Below are 19,223 nucleotides of genomic sequence, written 5' to 3'. Positions count from 1 at the left end.
AGAAAGCACTAGAACTGCACCAAAAACAGCAACAAAAAATCACCGTAACAACAGCAAAACAGCTCCAAAACTGCACGAGAAAAGCTCCAAAAACAGACTCCAAAATTGCACCAAAATAGCAGCACCATATTCGCACTAAAACAACACAAAAATTGCACCAAACAGCACCAGATTCGCGCAGAAACTACACCAAAAAAGAAGAGAAACTGAAAAACAATAGCAAAATATAGTTTAAACATGAAAAGCACACAATGATCCATTTTTTTACCCAAAAAAGTTGTATTTTCTTATAATGTAACTCCACTTTGTTGGGTTTGTTGTGAATTTTCCCAAGAAAAATTCATTTCTTCTCATTGTCCTACTTCTCTATGTTTCATATTTTCTTGTTGAACTTCCGAACATCTCCGTCTAACCTGAAAAGCACAATATATATAAATATTTATATATACTTTATATTAGCTAAAGATAATTAAATGATGAAATAATTAAAATGATGTTAAAAGATAGTACAGGTAGTTTATCACGAACTGAAGAAGTAGTTTCAGGCTGCACATCTTTAGTTTTGCAAGTCCTTTTGTTGTGACCAGACTTGTGGCAAGTACTACAATCTAGAGATTTTTGTTTCCTTTTCATCGTTGTTCGACTTGCTCCTACTTCATCAGCTTCTTTTCTTCTCTTCTTCTGCTTTCTTCCTCTCTTTGTACTTGTCAAACTCCTTGGAGGCAATGGAGGAAGTTTGTTAGATTTTGGCCACATTTGCGGGCCATTCATCGGAAAAATTGCATTCTCATATATTTTTCGGTACGTTTCCACCATGTAGGAATCATGGACATAATCAAGAGTGTCTTCTCGATTAGCCCAAATAGCTGCAATTGCGTGCTTGCAAGGGATTCCAGTGAGAGTCCTTTTTCTACAACTACATATTCTCTTCTCCAAGTCCACTGCCCAATTATCCATGATACTAGCCCCTATAATTTCATAGTTCCATTGATTTGACTTTCTAGGAATATATTCTCCGGCTACCTTTTGATTTTTAAGCAATATATCTTTAATCTTGGGACAAACATCACCTAGATTCCATTGTTCTGCTTTCTCCCTGTTAGCTAGCATTCTAGCCATGAGTAGATATCTCAATTTCTCCAAAAGTGTCAAAATTGGCTTGTCTCTAGCATCAAGTATCATGCTATTGTATACTTCACACACGTTATTCAACAACATGTCAGATTTAGCATCTGAGGAGAAATAAGTCATTGTCCATTGACTAGGTTCTTTTTCATTACACCAAGCAGCAGCATTTGGATCTAACTCAAACATATGATTCATGCATACAATAAATTGTTGCACAGTAGTAGCCTTTGCAGCAGCCCAGAGTGCCTTTTTTAATGAGAAGCTACCAAAACCTGCCCTTTTAAAGTTGTTATGAAGGTGTCTCACACAAAATCTATGACTAACATATGGTAAAATATCATTAAAAGCTTCAATGAGACCTTTTTGTTTGTCGGACATAAAGGTCCAACTAGCCTCATCCTCATGTATATCCAAATCGCTAGCCAAATAAGTCAAGAACCAAGTCCATGTCTCTTTATTTTCTTTCTCAACAATGGCGTGGGAAATGGGAAATATATTATTGTTACCATCAATTCCAACTGCAGATAACAATTGAGTTCCGTACATTGGACCCTTCAACCAACAACCATCCACTCCTATTATTTTTCTACAACCAGCCTTGAAACCGAACTTGCAAGCAGCAAAACAAATGTATATTCTCTGAAATCTGTATGGTTGTCCAGGAACCTCATTATCAGTGAACTTCATACGAATAGTACTTCCTGGATTTGTCCTATCCATTTCATTGCAATAGTCCCACATCATTTTGAATTGATCCTTGATATCACCATCGAGAAGCGAAATGGCCTTCTTCTTTGCTCTTTTAACTTGTGATAAAGTCACTTTAGCTCTTAGATCAACACTCACTCTATCTCTAAAATCAGCTAAGCTACTATTTCTATTTGATCCAATCTCATTCAGGTATTTTCTCGCAATGAAGGAGGATGAGAGTGTTCTATTTTCATGGTGCCACTCTTTGCAAGTATGTGTAGGATCGTATGTTTTTATCTGGAAAGATTTATCCCGTTGCATTTTGGATGCCATAATTTTCCATTTGCACTCTTCATGTATACATTTTGCCCTGATTCTTTCTTTGTCATTCTTATTCCACTTGATATACTTTCCTTTTTTTTATCTCATGTGTTGCAACAGCATCCTTGAACTCTCTTTTGCTTCCAAAAGTCAACTCTAGAGCTAATATGGGATTATCTCCATCAATTTTTGGATTAAATTGAGGATAATTGTAGCTCTCAGTTTCAGAATCACTATGCAAACTTCTTGTGTCACTAGAATCACAACAATCAGAATCTCCCTCTACAGCTGCCATCTTTTTCTTTACTTCAACACTAAAAGGCTCTATTTCACCTAGAATACTCTATTTTGTCTTCTCATGGCCATTGACTAACTCGTCGTCAGATAAATCAGCCTCTAAATTACAAAAATCATCACCAGATGAATTTTCATGTGTAAGTTGTTCCTTGTCATTATCTTCAATGGTTTCTTGATATGGTATAATCCCACTGTCCATTTTAAAATAAGAGTCTAAGTGCTCGAAGTAAATCTCATTCACATCCTCTTTTCGAAGACTCTTGCTAACTGCATAGGCTTCAAAATCGGTAGAAATTAGTCTCCATCTTCTACCATACTTTCCACACTTGTACCAAAAGGTTATTGAATCAGATGCATATCCACAAATCTCCGCCATCATTTTAAACTCCTGAAGATTCAACGTGTTCACATTAATGTAATCAATATAGTCTATGCTGCCATTTATGTAATGTTTGTCTGGAATACGTCTCATGACACCCCCATGATATATTTTTATACTAACAAATGAATCTTCGAGTACTGGATCTGAAATAAAAAAACAAGCATATATTACATAAGGTGTTGTAGTTTACAAAAGTATAAAACAAACTAATGAATGGAAAATGCTTCAACTTAATAATCAAATATAATACTGTTGCATCCAAAATAAAGAAATTCAATCCTTGTAATTATATAAACAGAAAATAGTACATCAAATCAGAGATCTTGGGAATTTGATTTTTACTTTAAAAAAATTATAATCGATAAATTTGTTCAAGTAAAATCATTCTCTTAAACTTGAAGGTTCTCCAATAGATATATAATGATGATTTTTGGGGTCGCCTTAATAATTCACTAAGCTGGAGCTACTGAAGAATGCATCACTGATCATAATGATATCGATGTGCGCTAGCTTTGTGAGCTATGACACTACAGATTCCATTCCAGGTGCACCATCTTGTGTTGCTATAACGACCCTTAGCAATGTAGCTAGCTCCATGCCTCCACCGGCATTGAGATTCGATAGTTCGTTTGCAGATGCAGGAGGATCTTATTACTTCTTACAACCCAAATTCTATTGCCATTGCCATTCTGGCTGATTTCTGTAGTGTTTTTTTTGTTTCACCATTGATCCTAATACTATTTGTGAATAGTAAGACTATCATGAGTTTCTTACCACTTAATACTTTGTAGTTTCTTTTTTGAATCTAACCATTCAATATCCTAATATCTAGATTCAGGATCAATAAGAGGGTTAAAGTGTATTCTACAAAAAAAACTTTTTTATCGAGGCATCAGGTTAAAGATCGAAAGAATTTAAACATTCCCCATAGTTTTTAATGGTATATAGTTTCAATTGAATCTCTGATCAAGCTTTTTCTTTTATTTTTAGTACATCTCATGAAAAAATTGTGACTAGAAAGTGATGCAGAAGAACAAACACTTACTTTAACTCCAATCATGAAGAGCAGCCGTACTAGAGCAATGATATAATAATCAACCTACCACGTTTTTGTTTCAAATGTAGAATAGATAATTCTCAAAAGCAATAACAATGATCTAGAGATGAAAAAAATTCTCACCATAAGTAGGAGTTGATTCGCTATCATTGTTGTGCCTTAACAACATAATTGCTTTACAAAATGGATCAACCTTTTAATGAAATTCAGAACAAAATTGAGATTATAGGGTTTGATTTGAAGCAAAAAGGGAAGAGAAGTCTGGTTTAACAAGGAAAACGAAGAGACAAGGAAAAGTGAGTTTTGGCGGGAAACCTTTCTCACGTGTAAAAAGAGAAGCACCGTTAGATTTTTGACGGTTGTTTACAAAAGTATCAAAAATGTACCAATTATTGAAACATGGAGGACTATTAGTGCTCCATGTTAAAACACAAGGATTACTTTGATCCTTTACTCAAACATAAAGGACAATTTTGATCCTTTACTCTGTCACATGTCATAGTATATTCCTCTTCACTCTTTTTATTTATTTATTTGTTTGAATTTGGGTTGTGAAAATTAAGATATTGGCACTGCATTGGGTTGCAGGCTATAAAAAAAATAAACTGAAAATTTTCTAAATTTAGAATATGATACTTATTTGACCATTTCTAGAATGTCCTATCAAACTGATTTTCATAATATTCATTTTTTTGTTTTATGGTGTAGTGGAAAATTGGAACTTGATTGATTTTGTCATCTTAATTTTCATAAGAAAAAGTTTGATTAATAAGACATACTTAACTAGTAATAATTGCAAAGCTAATAATAATGGTGGTACGATAATAGTTGAATGTGATAGTTGATAATGATCGTGATAAAAAAGATGTCATAAATCCACCACTGCATTTATGCTCCCATACTAATCATGTATTTTTACATCCCATGGCTTCGACAAATTCCTCTATAACTCTAGATTCTACTGTGGATGTATCGTAGATATTGAAATTTTACTAGGCAATAACCTTATAATTTGTTTATTGAAGTAATCTCAAATCTACAATAGAATTTTGTTATTCCAAGGGTAACGAAAATGATTTCTTTTCCTTTAATTAATTAGCTATTAACGAATGATCAGGGCTTGTTATCTCTTATAAGTTAATTTTATGATTTCTTTTAGAGACAAATGGTCAAATTTTCTTGTATTTTTCAAAATTGAGCAGCTTCTCATGCGGTTAATAATTTGACCTAACATTATTCTTACCATCAGAAAACGATCTCTTTCTTTTCCTTCGACACTTGATGAAGCTCCAACCTGAAAGGTAAACTTGCATGCACATTTTTCTCGAAGAATTTGGACACGTGTCATATCGTCCATTCATTTTACATTGAAACTCGATTGATGTCGATTTGATAATGGCATGAATAGACCAAAAGTAAAACATATGGCAAATGTAACGTTAAATAGTACAAAGGCAAATTTGAAGTTTTTGTATTTTCCTGTTATTGGTTTTAACTTTAAACAAATTCAAAATTTTATTACTGCATGGAGGAAAAAACAAAGGGTCCTTACTTTACATACTTTAAAAGATATACATTATATTGTGGAATATTTGAATTCCGCATAGGCTCTTTATATATTCTTTGAAAACTCTCACCTTGCGAACTAACTTTTGACATTGAAGTAAATGCAATAATGTCAATTTCCTAAGATGGTATTAGATTCAACACAACCTAATTATTGATTTATCAAAGTTTGGACACCTATGTTGTGTTATCTATGTTGACGGGCATAGGCGTGCAAGGATATGTTAAGTTATCCCACATTGATGGCACGTAGGATATTGGATCACCTCAAGTCTTTTGAACAACCCTCACCTCAGGCCTAGGCAGGCAGGTGTTGAGTTGTCCCACATCAATGGCACTAAAACACCTTACATAGTCTTTTGAACAACCCTCGCCTCAGGCATAGGCATGAGGGTAGGTGTTGAGTTGTCCTACACCGGTGGCACTAGATCACCTTATATAGTCTTGAACAACTCTCACCTCAAACATGGGCATGCATGGAGATGTCAAGTTGTCCCACATAGATGGCACGTGGAATACTAGATCACCTTACAGAGTCCTTTAAAACAACCCTCGCCTCAAGCATGGGCATGCATGGAGGTGTCGAGTTGTCCCACATTGGTGGCACATGCATGGGATTTAATTACCTTATATAGTTTGAACAATCCTCACCTCAGGCCTGGGCAGGTAGGTAGGTGTCAAGTTGTCCCACATTGATGGCATATGGAATACTAGATCACCTTATATCGTCTTTTAAACTATCCACACCTCGTAAGCTAGCTTTTGAAATTAAGTTAAACCCGAAATCGCTTCTTAAAAATCTCTATGAAAAAAAAAAACAAAGTCAGAAATCAACCACTTGTTCCTAATCTATATCATGGACACATTCAATTCATGGACCACCTATAATTGCAACCAACAAACACTTCTTTGTCTCCCCCAACAACACAATGATGCAATCATACAATATGGTCCCAAGAACATAAAACCTCTAAAATTAAATGAGTGTCTTGAGTGCATAGCACATCAGACACTTCCAATACACAGAAATCATGATGGATAAAGATTTGACTAAATGCAAGATATGTACAGTCTTTAGCAAGCTGACATATAAAGGATTATCGGAAACAGCCTCTCTTACCCCGCAAAGGTAGAGGTAAGGTTTGCGACTTGTGAAATTACACTAGGTATATTGTTGTAGTAACATATTAAGATCCAAAGTAAGGAGGGCAATGATATCATTCAAGATTAATTCATTCCTCTGAATTTCCGAAAAAGAATCCGTAAACGTACATACAGAACTCTTCTTTAGTCCAGTATCCCTCCAAGACGTGCACAAGTCGATACATATATCTTTCTCTTAAAGAGAGGAATCAAAGAAACAAAAATGGGAATGGAATAAGTTACTGCTTTGCACGGTGTGCTCTGTGATATCCTCTTCCACCGAAAACCCTGTGGTATCAATCACAGTAAGGGAGAAGCATTGGGGTTTATGACAATATGCTTGAGAGGGTGAGCAACGTCGGTACCTCCAGCGTGCTTGACAAACTCGGCTGGTGAGTGAAAACTTCCATGACAGACGCACATAATTCTTACCTCCTCCCCTTTGTTGTACCTGTATAATATTCCGTCTACTCTTTTACCATTAGGACCATCTCCTTTCGTGAAAACGCATGGCATATTTTCTAATGTGTTTGTTCCAGTTTCCTTTGCCCGATTTGTTGCTGCCTCGAGCTTCTTAGATGGACTGTCCATATCACCTCCTGACATTCTGCTTCCGGTATCTCTCATTTTTGACCCAGACAAACCAATATCTTGACTCCCCCCTCCTTGTAATGAGCGGATACTGGCAGGGCTTAGCTCACCAGACCCTGCATCCGGGGTTCATCATGGTTCTAGAATTATGGAGGAGATGATAAACAGAAGAATGATAAAAAGCAGATATCATATATTCACTGCATCTTTTCATTCTTTCCTTTACACAGTACACTCCAAAAACATGTTAAGGTCATATGACCAACTACAAAAGTGATGGTAAAACCATAACATAACCTGAAAAATTATTACATACTATCGGACGATTACAATGCTCAAAATTATTAACCACCACGAGATGATTACAGACAATCTAATTTAAGAAGGAACTTCTTCAACCAGATCAGATGATCTAATATTCTTTACAGACAATCAATAAGTGCATATTTCACAAATGAACTCCACTCATGTAGTGAACAATCAAAAGCATATTCAACACTCCTTGACTAAACCAACCATTTACTCATGGTAACTAATGTAACAACTGCAAACATCTGAGGTCAGCAAACGTAGGATAACGGAACAAGAGCAGCTGCACTAAATTTCAAATTTTTAATATCCACCATGTTGCCAATTTCAGGATGCGTGAAAGCAGATTCAAATCTAGTCCATTAAGGAATAGGATGTAAGATACTGTATCTATCAAGAATCACTAACACCTCTATATAGGATATCCAATTCTAGTAAACAATTTTTATCAAAGAAGTACAAGCCTAGAAGGTTAGTGTTTTACATCTTGCACACGACCAGAGGATCCAAAAAGTGAACGAAAACAACTCATGAGGAATATGGATATTAGTTTTCAAATATGGAGATAGTGGCAGAGATGTGTGTGGACATTAGGGAGTAAAGAGCGATAAGCAAAAGGGGCATCCAACATAAACTCCTATTTAACAACAAAGGTCCATATCACATATGCATCAACTAGCTTGTCAAATTTACATCTATGGGGTATTCAAGAAATTGTGATACAGCGAGCCAAAGGAGCTGCATCAATAGCAGCAGACAAATCTCCCTCAACCCTAATCCATTCTATCACAAGGACCACAACCAAAAAGGTAAAGACAAGAGAGACAGAGACGATCTTGACTGCCCAATAGGTAATTCACAAAGAAGACTTTACTGAAAAGATTGTTGCTTACCAAAAGTAGCACGGATAGAGCTAGCATTTGAAACCATGACGTCTAAAATTCCTCAGGCTTTAATCACACATGACTAACTCCTTGAGTGAGGAGAAGGAAAATATACCATCTACAAAGATCTGTTAGTTTGATTAATTCTACCACTAAATCAATTGAGACTAGAACACTTTCAATTAGGTAGATATAAGTTGTTGAGAATGTAGAAAGCTCACGGGAAGTTGGCATCATATAAACCAACATTGCTCAAGCTATTCAAAAAATGTCAATGGGTGTGTGTGAGATTCTCCAAAAGTAGCGTGTTTTTGGAGAATCCAACACAAGTGCAGCATCGAAGGTGAAGACTTTGCGCAACTTGGACATAGACATAGTGGTATTTATCCCAAGGTCTCTTTTATTTTATCATCCAAAAAAAAAGAACAAATGCTTTTGATTTAATTGTGCGAAGTAGCCTGCAAATAAATGATCTAGTTTGGTTTCCAAGTCTACAGCTAATAACGGTCCAGCTTCATTATCCTTGCTGTTTAATTGGAAGTAGTGAACTCTGGTTAATTATTTTGTGGAAAAGATATGAAACTCTAGTTTCTGTGAAAAGAATATCAGACTTTAGTCTTCATATAATACTTCCAAAAAGAAAATCACATAGCCAAATCAGCACTACCAGATGCTCCCAGGGATGCATTATAGTATTTATGAGTATTTTTAACGCACTAAGTTCACATCAAAGCAAGCATTTAAAAATTAAGGGGGTATTATACATCAGATAACTATTTTTCTCAAACGATTGCACCTGCAAATTTTTATCAGAGGCATTTTCCCATCTCTTTTTAGCTCCTGCATTTCTTCCTGCAATTGTCGTGACTTCCAGATGTGGCAATAAAAGAAAATTCCCGAAGTCACCTAGATAACTTAATCAAACCAACAGCACAACTACAACACTTGACACTGACAATCAGTCAAGTACCTCCAAATAGTCAATATAGTATAACATTCTCGAGGTGCTAAAAGTAGAATACAACAATTTTAAGTCACAATGTGGTGACAAGATAAGGTTGTCTAATTAGTTATACAACCCCTTCACTTACAACCATTAGGATCAGGTTTGAGTTGCCAAGAGGAAATGGAAACTACTTTGGATTCCTTGAGGGGTGAAGGAGGGTTCTTTCAAAAATTCTTTTTTTATGGTGGTGACTGAGTTAAGCTTGCACGCACTTCTGACAAATACCGGCTACCTCTTGAATAATGGTCTCCCATGATTTTCGCCCGCTTCATTAACCACTAGGCCACACCCTAAGGCACAGCGAGGCTGGGGTTTAAAAAGAATCAAGAATGTGGTGAACGGCAATAAGACAGAAGACATGGACAAATACCATAGAAACTTGTAAACATTTAAGTGAGGGGACCTCAGCAGCAAGTTTTGACTAAATTTAGGAGATACATTCAAAAACTCACAGAAACAAATTAAAAAACAGATGCCATATTTCTGGCAACAGATGACTCAACAGTAATCATTTATGACCAATGCTGAATAATAACATGTCTTTGAGCACCCCTCACTGCAACATGTGATAACGACTCCTTACCCTAGAAGGAAAATTTTCAATCCCAAAGTACTGATATAATTACAGTACTGTAATTTTCTAATTCAACTAGTATCAACTCTCAAGAATTGAATTTAAAAAAGAGCACATACATAATGAATGTTAATATTGGCCAAGAAAAAAAATTGTACCTTGTGGAAGTTTACTTTCCAATTCAGACATACTTGAAGAACTACCACCACCTTGGGATTCAACAGAACCTTGTGACCCCAATTTCCCATGTCCTTGCATTTTACCTCCTGAATAACTTCCTTTACCTTTCCCCATTGTCAAATCTATTCCACCTCCTGTTAAACTACCTTGCCTTGCAACAGCAGCCAAGGTTGGCGATACCGATAAACCAAATCTTTTCGCAGATGCCAAGTACTGTTCTTTATCTAATCTACCTCTTAAATTCATCTCAATTTCCCTCTTTTCATCTTCCATACTCCCTCCCCCACCAACAACAGTACTTCCTCCTCCACCTTCTTTATCACCTCTCAAATTTCTCTGTTTCTCTGATCTCCTCCTCTTAGCTTCCATTCTTCTCAAAGTTTGCAACTCCTTTCTCTTCCTCCATTCCTCCTCAGTCTCCACAGGCAAAGAAGAAGTTCTCACCAAAGTAGGATAAGACACTGGTGGTGGTGCAAGAGCATCATCATCTCTCACTATAGGCAAACAAGAAGCTACAGAAGAAGACCTTATCAACTTATTACTATTAGAAGATTTATCAACACCAAATCTACCTCCCAATGATAAACCAAGATTCAACTCTACTTCCCCTTCATCTTCTTCCTCCTTCACCTCCTTCCCTCCAGCAACAACAACCTCAACTCTAGATTTTCCTGAACTACTACTACTACTACCACCACCACCCCCCATGAATCTCTGCAACAAATCCCTTGAAAATCTATTTGTTTCCATAGAAAGATTTTCCATCTCAATTCTACTTTTCCTTTTCTCATCTGTATTATCTCCCATAGCAAACCATACACCCACCAAATATACTATCAAGAACACCAAACCAAAGTTAAAAAACTTACCTATTCTGACATGTACGTGCATGTTTAACACTTCCATGATCTGATTTAGCCACACCCAGATGGAAAAATCTAATCTTTAACTGCATATTAGCTCAAACAAACTCAAAGATTAAGTCTTTACACCCAAATTTTGCACTTTAAGAAATCCCAACTAGGAAAAAAAAAAGTAAATATCGCCGGAGTTGTTCCCGGAGAAAACAAAAGGGTGGCAGGAAAACCAAGAAAATGGTTAAAAATCCACCAAAAAGTAATAAAAATGTAATCTTTGCAAGAAATGTTGTGTTCCGGCAAAAGGGTCGCCGGAAAATCAAGAAAATATGGCAATGAGAGGGTAGAGTAAAAGAATAATGAAATATACTAACAAATCAAACAAGACCCAGAAAGATAGAAGCAGGCAGGAAAGAAAGACTAAAGAAAAAAAAAACTAGGAGGGGTGGGGGTGGTTAAATGACCAAAATACCCTTGTGAATTGGGGGGTGGGGTTGGGGGACAAAGAAAGTACTGGGAAAGGACAAGTGTCAGAAGAAGAAAGACACGTGGGACTATGTGAATAGCTCCCTTTTTGGTGGTATCTTCTAACTATATATAACTATAATAGTATGTATTTTTGAGAAGGTTAAATGTAGGAAATTTAGTATATGGTCATTTACACTTAACAAATCTTTACTATTTGAGTAAATCATGTTTGTATAGAGAGGGACACATTGTTTATTCACCAACATTGGAAATATTTTGCTTTTTTGAGAAAACCCCTTCTTATAGTTTTTCATATATATATATATACTAGTAAAGAAAGCTCGGGCGCTGCCCGGGCCCAACATTAATAAAGTTATATTGTTACTCTCTCCGTCCCATATTAGATGAGAATCTTTATATACTAGTAACGAAAGCCCGGGCGTTGCCCGGGCCCAACATTAATAAAGTTATATTGTTTTTCTCTCCGTCCCATATTAGATGAGAATCTTACTAAAAATATTTTTTTTCATATTATTTGAGCACTTATTAAATTAGGATAGAATTAATTAATTCTTTTCCATTTTACCCCTACAATTAATATGACCATTCCTATATTGTATGTGTATTTTTTGTAACTCATTTCAATGTGCATTGATATAAAGAAAGGGCAAAATGGTGAAGTCTTCCAATGTATTAATGATTTCTTAATCACCGTGTAAAGTTGGAAGTGCCCATCTAATATAGGACGAAGGGAGTATAGTTTATGTATTGTTATAAAATTAGTAAAGATTGTTATAATATATTTTGCTCATAAGTGAGCTAATATAGAAACTTATTTGTGATTTGTCTTTTTAATTTCAATTTTAAATAGCAAATAAATGTAGCGATAAGATTGAGGGTAGAAATGAAACATATCTTTTTAAATTTAAGTAAAAATAAACAGAGTAGAAGTAACATTAGGGTTATCGATAGGACGATTCATTCGGTAATTTTTAAAAAATTATATCATTCAATTTTTCGGCTATTTTATAATGTATAACCAAAATTAAAATTTTAAAATCATCCCAATCCTAATTTATGTGACAAGCAGTACAAAAATTAGTCTTTTTTTGTTGTCTTGTTAGATATTTTAAGTTATTATTTATTGTAAATTATAGTACTTTTTATTAAAGTTTTTAATAACATATGTTACTTTTTATGTTTGAGAGTTAAACCAACTTTTTTTTATGTGTCTTTTAATTTTATATGTGTTTTGTCCTTTTCCATTTTGAAAAACCAATACTCTCTCCATTTTATTTTATATGTCATTTCTTTTTATAAATATATTGGTTATTCCATCTTCTTATTGGAACACATGTTGACTTGTGGTGAATACTTATTCCCTCTTCTTATATAGTAATACATTAAAAAACATGTATAGATAATGTAATTTTTCACTGAAAAATATTTGAATGAACCTTTCGATCTTATATGGCTCCATCCTTACGTGGGACTATACCAATTTGTGGGTAAAGAGTGGACATAAATTACTTAATCGAATTGAGATTTATTGTACTGTATTTGAAATAATCAAAATCAACCTTTAGAAATATCAAACTAAATATTGAACACTCATTCCTAATTAATTATTTATCATATATATAAATAACATTAACGAGTGAATTTGTGACTTAATTAACCTATGCTAACAAATTTATAATGTTAAAACTTGATAATTAAGAACTAACTTTTATGATTTCTCTAAAAGCTAACATGTCATATATTGATTTTTAAAAATGTGCGATCCTTATAAAAAGTTATTTTAGAGATTTCTTAGGTCGAGTACAACAAATCAATGTAAAACGTATAAAAAATGATAATGAAGAAAATATAGCAACTTATAAGGAAACAATAACAACAGCAAAATAGTGCAATAGACAAAACATTATACAAGAATTAGACTAATACTACGATAGACATCATTAAGTCTAGACTCGTCAAATAATAAAACAACAAGACTTTATTTACTAACATTTACCCTAATACACAATTTTCACACCCTACTATCTGTCGTCATTCATCAATTGTTTATATGCATTAAATCAATCTTTTTAAAAATAAATATAAAATCAAAATCAAAATTACTGAATTCCGCTAAATTCGTACCATTGACATCTCACTGTCAAGGAGTAAATGTGACACATCACAAGTAGGAGGGGGACCTTTGCAAACAAGTAGGGAACATGAGAGCTATGGTGAGGAGTACAACAGAAGAAGAGAGAAAATAATTCTAAATTTTTATTTTTTAGACACGTGTCAACAAAAGAACAAATCTAGAAAACATGACACGTGTCGAGTTTGTTTAGGAGACAGACCGATTGCCACGTGGATGGTACCATCAGCCTCGTAAAGCTGAGACATCGTCATTAATATTATTTTTTTAAAAAAAAAAAACTTAATAGTTATTAATTGAATCTTTATGATGATTAATAATTAATCACACTTAGCTGTCAATAAAGAAGAAAGGGAAAAGTGGGGAGCTGTGCTTTTGGATTAGTTTAAATTAATTATTTAATTAAATTAAAATAATGAGTATTTTAATTCTTACAAAGGACACGTGGGTGATAAGCTTTTATAACTTTGGATTTTAGTGTTTCTTTGGTCAAATTTGGGATATAAGTTATGATAAATTAGTCCAAATGAATGGACCCAAAACAATAAGAATGTGGTTGAACTTTATATACATTAATAATAATAACATAATCAACAACTTGATGCAGAATATTTCACATAAATCACGTTTAATTTCAATTTAGATTTTGTATTGTGAAAAATTATCACAAATCAACTAGTTTATTGCATAAGAGAAAACATGCAACAATTATAAAGAAAGAGTATTGACACAATTAAGGACTATATATGGTGAGGAAAAAAAATATTATGTTTTTAATTAGAAATTTTGAGTTTGGAGCTCTTAAAATAAGAAAATATATCATAGGGAATATTTTTCTAATGAGAGTTACATGTATGATATGAAGCTGAATTAATTAATTAATTTTGAAATACACATCAAACATCAAGCGAAAACAAATAAAGAGAATATTGACAAGTTACAATAAGGATCACCAATAAAATTGTGAAATTATGAGGAGATCACTAGAATCTCTCTATTCTTACAGAGTTCTTACACGAGATTCATTCTAAATAAATGAGGCTTTAATATGAGTATCGAACATTAACTTATGAATTGGTTTGTTTTTGTGACTATATGTATGGTAGTACAAGTTAGGTGGCAAAAGGGTGTTGACTATGGTCAATAGTACCATTAGATGAAGTCAACGAGTAATTGGCCGGCGAGGCAAAAGAAGAATCGGCGAGGAATTGGGTAATGGAGCACGTGGTCCCCAAGTTGTGTATATATTATTATTGTAGGTGGGGCCCACACAAGGCATTTTTGAATTTTTTAAACGTGGCAATCTTTAACGTGTCGATATATAGTTTTTTATGCTTTATTAATTTATTTATTTTTTTGAATTTTGGAATTTTAGACGACAATTTATCCCGTGAAATTCATAAGTGGGGTTTGGAGAGAATAAAGTATATGTAGACCTTATCACTATTTTGTGGAGTTATAAGGATTGTTTTCGAAAGACCTGAGCTCAAGTACAACAATTTTCAATATACAAAAGAAGATAACAGTGATAGAGACACAACGACTAATAAGTGAGTGCAATATGTGAAACCTTGTAAACATATGATGATATATATCGAAAACTAAAACAACAAGAATATAGCTAGTTCAATAATAAACTCTAGCAAGCAAGGAAATACTTTACTATTTGTAACTTTCTACTCTGGTACACGATCTCCACACCATCTTATCTAATTAAGTAGAGTCAATGGAGTGAGGTCCGAGATAATATGCTAGGACACGTTATAAGTGATTTGAACAAAACTTTATTCATTAAAAAATTATTAGGAATCAAATTTAGCCAAATTATAGTGTTAACAAACTAATTAAGGAAAGGGTTAATAATGACATTTGCGATGAGACGAATGAGATTTCTATTCTTAATTAATGTCTCAAATTTGAGTCTTGAATATTGAAAGATCTATTAAGGAGTATTTCCTCCTTAAATGATCCTTATATCCTAATGAATTAGATCTCCAACAAAAATAACGAATATTGAATAAAGTACCTCAAATCAACAGAAAATGGCATAAAATACCCTCTAAACTTATCAAAACACTCTATTCTGATCGTTTAATAAAAATTTCAACCTCTCAACGTATTGAACATTTGAATTGTAGTGAAAAAGTAGAGTGGGGTCCAAGATCATCATTAGGATAATATGCAAGGACACGTAAGTGATTTGAACTAAACTTTTGTTTATTAAAAATGATTAGGAATCAAATTTAGCCAAACATTTTCAAATCTTAATGAATACTTTATTCATAAAAATAGTATATATTTTGAGTTAGAGAATAGTAGGTATTGGATTATGTTATGTGATGCTAACATAATACATATAATATTTAGAGCCGTCAATATGGGCTAGGCCTGTTGGGCCGGCCTGGCCTAACTCGGGATTTAATAGGGTTGGGCTAAAAAATTTGGAGCCCGTTTTAAAAAAGGGCTTTTTAGCCCGGCCTGAATAAGCCTGCTGATTTGTGGGGCTTGAGAAATATAGGTAGGGCCGGCCCGTGGGCTAATACAAATTAATTAAAAAATATAATATAATATTAAAATTTAAAAAGATGTTAAGACAACCTTGCCACAAGCTGATTCAGATATGCTTGATGAAGATGATCATGAAGTGTTAGATACGCCATAGGTTTCATGAAGTGTTAGATACGCCATAAGTTTCATGATTTTTTAAGGAGTTTATTTTTTACTTTTTATGGTTGGAATATTGTCATATTTTTGTGTTTTATTGTGGTCATTGCAAAACAGTTAGGTTAATATTTCTATTTAGATATTTATACTTTTACTTGAAAAAAACTTAATAAATATTATAAAGATAATTTTATTTGTGGATTTGATTAACAAGTAGTAGCATTAACACCATGTAATATTGTTTTGTCGATATTTATGATAATATTTTTAAATTATAATTTATAATTTAATTTAATAACTATAAAAATATATATAACTTTTAAAAAAGTGGGCTGGCCTGGCAAGCCTGTAGCCCACGTACTCGTGGGTTGGGCTGACCGTTTTCTGGCCCACACCAAAAATGGGCTAGCCTGGCCTGGCCCGTAAAATGTCAAAGCCTGTATGGGTTAGCCCGGATGGGGTGGGCTAGCCCATATTGACAGCTCTAATAATATTGAGAATAAACTTTTTTCAGTACTATGTAGCAAACTAATAATAATAATATTTGTGCCAATAAAGAGAAATAAAGTGATAAAGTATGATTTTGTTTAAATTTGTTAAGTTAGGGGAGATTTATATAGGTATCTTTTAAAGTTTTTGTATACTCTAATAATCTTAAATTTACTTATCTATCTTCTTTTTTAACATCTTACTTAATATAGAATTCACTAATTGAAGGATTGAAAAAATAATTTTAAAAAAATTAATGCCAGAAATGATTCCCCCCCCCCACCCCTTTTTTCCCATTATATTAAACATTTTACAATAGATAATTCGATTTATCAAACCTATCACAATACTGATGGTGATTGGCCCGTGCTGAGCCCGAACTCAATATTCTAATAGTAAAACCAAAAAGTTAATGAAGATTCATATTTTCAAACTTTGATCGTGAACTCGAATGTAAAAATTTTATATTTCATGAGATATAATTTATATAAAAAATTACATACAAATTACTATAAATACAATAATTTAATAACTTAAATAATTTAAAATACATAAAAAATGTTTCAAAAAAAATTCATCAACTCTTAAAATTTCAACTGTGTCACATAAATTAGGACAAAAAAATATGTATATAACAATTAAGGTATTTGTCACTAAAATAAGCATTATTATAAAAAGACATGAAAACATTTTCTTTATCAAAATTTACAAGATAATTTTTTTGTAATGAAAATAAAGGACAAAATATAAGCTGCAAAAGTAGAATTCCACGTGGCACTTACCGGCAATGCAGAAGGGACATATGGGTAAGTAAGTACATAAAGGGTAAATCGCATTTGACGAGTGCGAATTATGTGTAAAATATGCACAACTTATCGAGGATATGATCCTAAATAAAATGATATAAAATTTGATAATTAGGGTAGAACGTTAATAGTAGGTGATCAAAAATTGTTTAGTTTTTCTTGTAGTTTTCGATTTTATAATTACCTGTTATTTTTTTTATTTCGTTTATCATAGTATGCGCCTTTTTTTTTCTCTACTATTTTCTACTCCCTTCATTTTGGTTTCTTTGTCTGATTTTAACTTGATGCAAATTTTTAGAAAGTAAAAAAAAACTTTTGAATCTTATGGTCTTAAATTATAGACATGTAAGATATATCAAAGTATGATTTAATTTTGGAGTCATAAATATGTGATTTAAAAAGTTGTTAAAAAGGGGAAAATGATCTTTCTTAAACAAACTAAAAGAAAATAAGACAAGCAAATTGAAACAAAGAGAATACATATTTTTTTTTGCTATTTTTTTCATACTTGATTTTAATATGTTTTACTTGACTCGAGGATCTTAGAGAAAATGATATTATTGGTTTATTTGTTGTTCAGGAAAAAAATGTCTTAATAAATTTTTATTTTAAATTTTAAATTTTATATTCGTGAACTCTTATTTAACCACATAAATATAAAAAATATTTAAACTAAAAAACTTTAATTTTTTTATAATTAATATATTCATAATTATGAAGTTTCAAAAGTTTTTTTTTTCATTTAATCAAAATTACGACATATAAATAACTAGAAAGTATAATTAATAGAGGAAAAGGACATAAAGGGACATCAAATCTTAGGAAAGATATGGTAGGACACGTAAGTAATTTGGACAAAAACTTTGTGCCTAAAAGATTCTCAGACACAGACTTGCAGCCACGTGTAACTTTTTGTGTCTCGTAATCGGTGTTCAATATCTATATTAGAGATTGATTAAATTTGATTCGGTACGTTATCATGACAAATAATTTGAATTCGCAAGTTACATGAGGTGTGACACCCCCAACAATTTTTTTCATTTCTAGAAGTTCAAATTCGAGACATCAGATTAAGGATAGAAGAAAATTAAGGACCTCGCTACGATTGTGTAGCCACTTGTAACTTAACATTAAGCCAATTATAGAACATTAACATGCTTTGTTGTTGCTTTGGTGTTGGCGTACCATTTCTGCTGATTGTGACCTATCCTCCTTACTCTATACCTAGTCATGCAAGTGGCAATACTTCATTATCGTTTGTAATGGTGATGTTCAGATCAATTTATTTACATCTTGATTATTATATTGTAATTTATTATCTTACATTAGTATTAGTGCGAAGTAATTTTATCCACCAAAGTTTAGTCATATCGAGAATGTGCATGAGCTTTTTGACTTTTAGTCTAAATTTTCATATTACTAATTAAAAAAAATTAACGATAATTTTTCTATTTTCAAGATTCAAATTTGATATCTCTGATTAAGAATGGAAATAATCTCAGTCATCCCTCCATATCCGCCCGTAGTTACAAAACCTATCATTAGGAGTGAGATTTTTCCATGTTTGGAACATAAACCAATCCCCTATTTGACACTAACACCCCCCCCCCCCCCCCCCCTCACCGTCAAACCATAAAAAGAGAACCACAAAAACAGGAA

General features: G+C 33.1%; 2 protein-coding genes across 2 annotated transcripts in view; both read right to left on the bottom strand.

Annotated features, from left to right (window-relative positions):
• LOC107060848 (uncharacterized) overlaps positions 1-2,434 on the bottom strand; it is a 3,283-nt gene extending 849 nt beyond the window's left edge. The window contains exons 1-3 of the mRNA XM_015309273.1: positions 2,228-2,434; positions 511-2,115; positions 44-184 (exon numbers count right to left, since the gene is read on the bottom strand). Of these exons, the coding sequence (XP_015164759.1) occupies positions 44-184; positions 511-2,115; positions 2,228-2,434 (1,953 nt within the window). The remainder of the gene's footprint in view (positions 1-43; positions 185-510; positions 2,116-2,227) is intronic.
• Positions 2,435-6,638: 4,204 nt separating this feature from the next.
• On the bottom strand, positions 6,639-11,386 carry LOC102594557 (ninja-family protein AFP3). The gene is made up of 2 exons (XM_006348621.2): positions 10,107-11,386; positions 6,639-7,291 (listed from the first exon to the last, which is right to left on the bottom strand). Exons 1-2 carry the CDS (start codon positions 11,032-11,034, stop codon positions 6,885-6,887), a joined length of 1,335 nt encoding a protein of 444 aa, XP_006348683.1. The 5' UTR covers positions 11,035-11,386; the 3' UTR covers positions 6,639-6,884.
• Positions 11,387-19,223: the final 7,837 nt, after the last annotated feature.

The sequence above is a fragment of the Solanum tuberosum genome, unplaced genomic scaffold (genome assembly GCF_000226075.1).
Source record: "Solanum tuberosum cultivar DM 1-3 516 R44 unplaced genomic scaffold, SolTub_3.0 scf00103, whole genome shotgun sequence".
Classification (NCBI taxonomy): domain Eukaryota; kingdom Viridiplantae; phylum Streptophyta; class Magnoliopsida; order Solanales; family Solanaceae; genus Solanum; species Solanum tuberosum.
Note: the sequence above shows the minus strand (reverse complement) of the source record. Positions and strands in the feature narration are given on the sequence as shown.

Bases quoted from the DNA above. Each gene is read 5' to 3' on its own strand.
- LOC102594557 (XM_006348621.2), bottom strand. From the start codon at position 11,034: ATGGAAGTGTTAAACATGCACGTACATGTCAGAATAGGTAAGTTTTTT. The intron at 7,292-10,106 runs GTACAATTTTTT...CCCCGGATGCAG, and splicing joins GGAAAGTAAACTTCCACAAG to GGTCTGGTGAGCTAAGCCCT.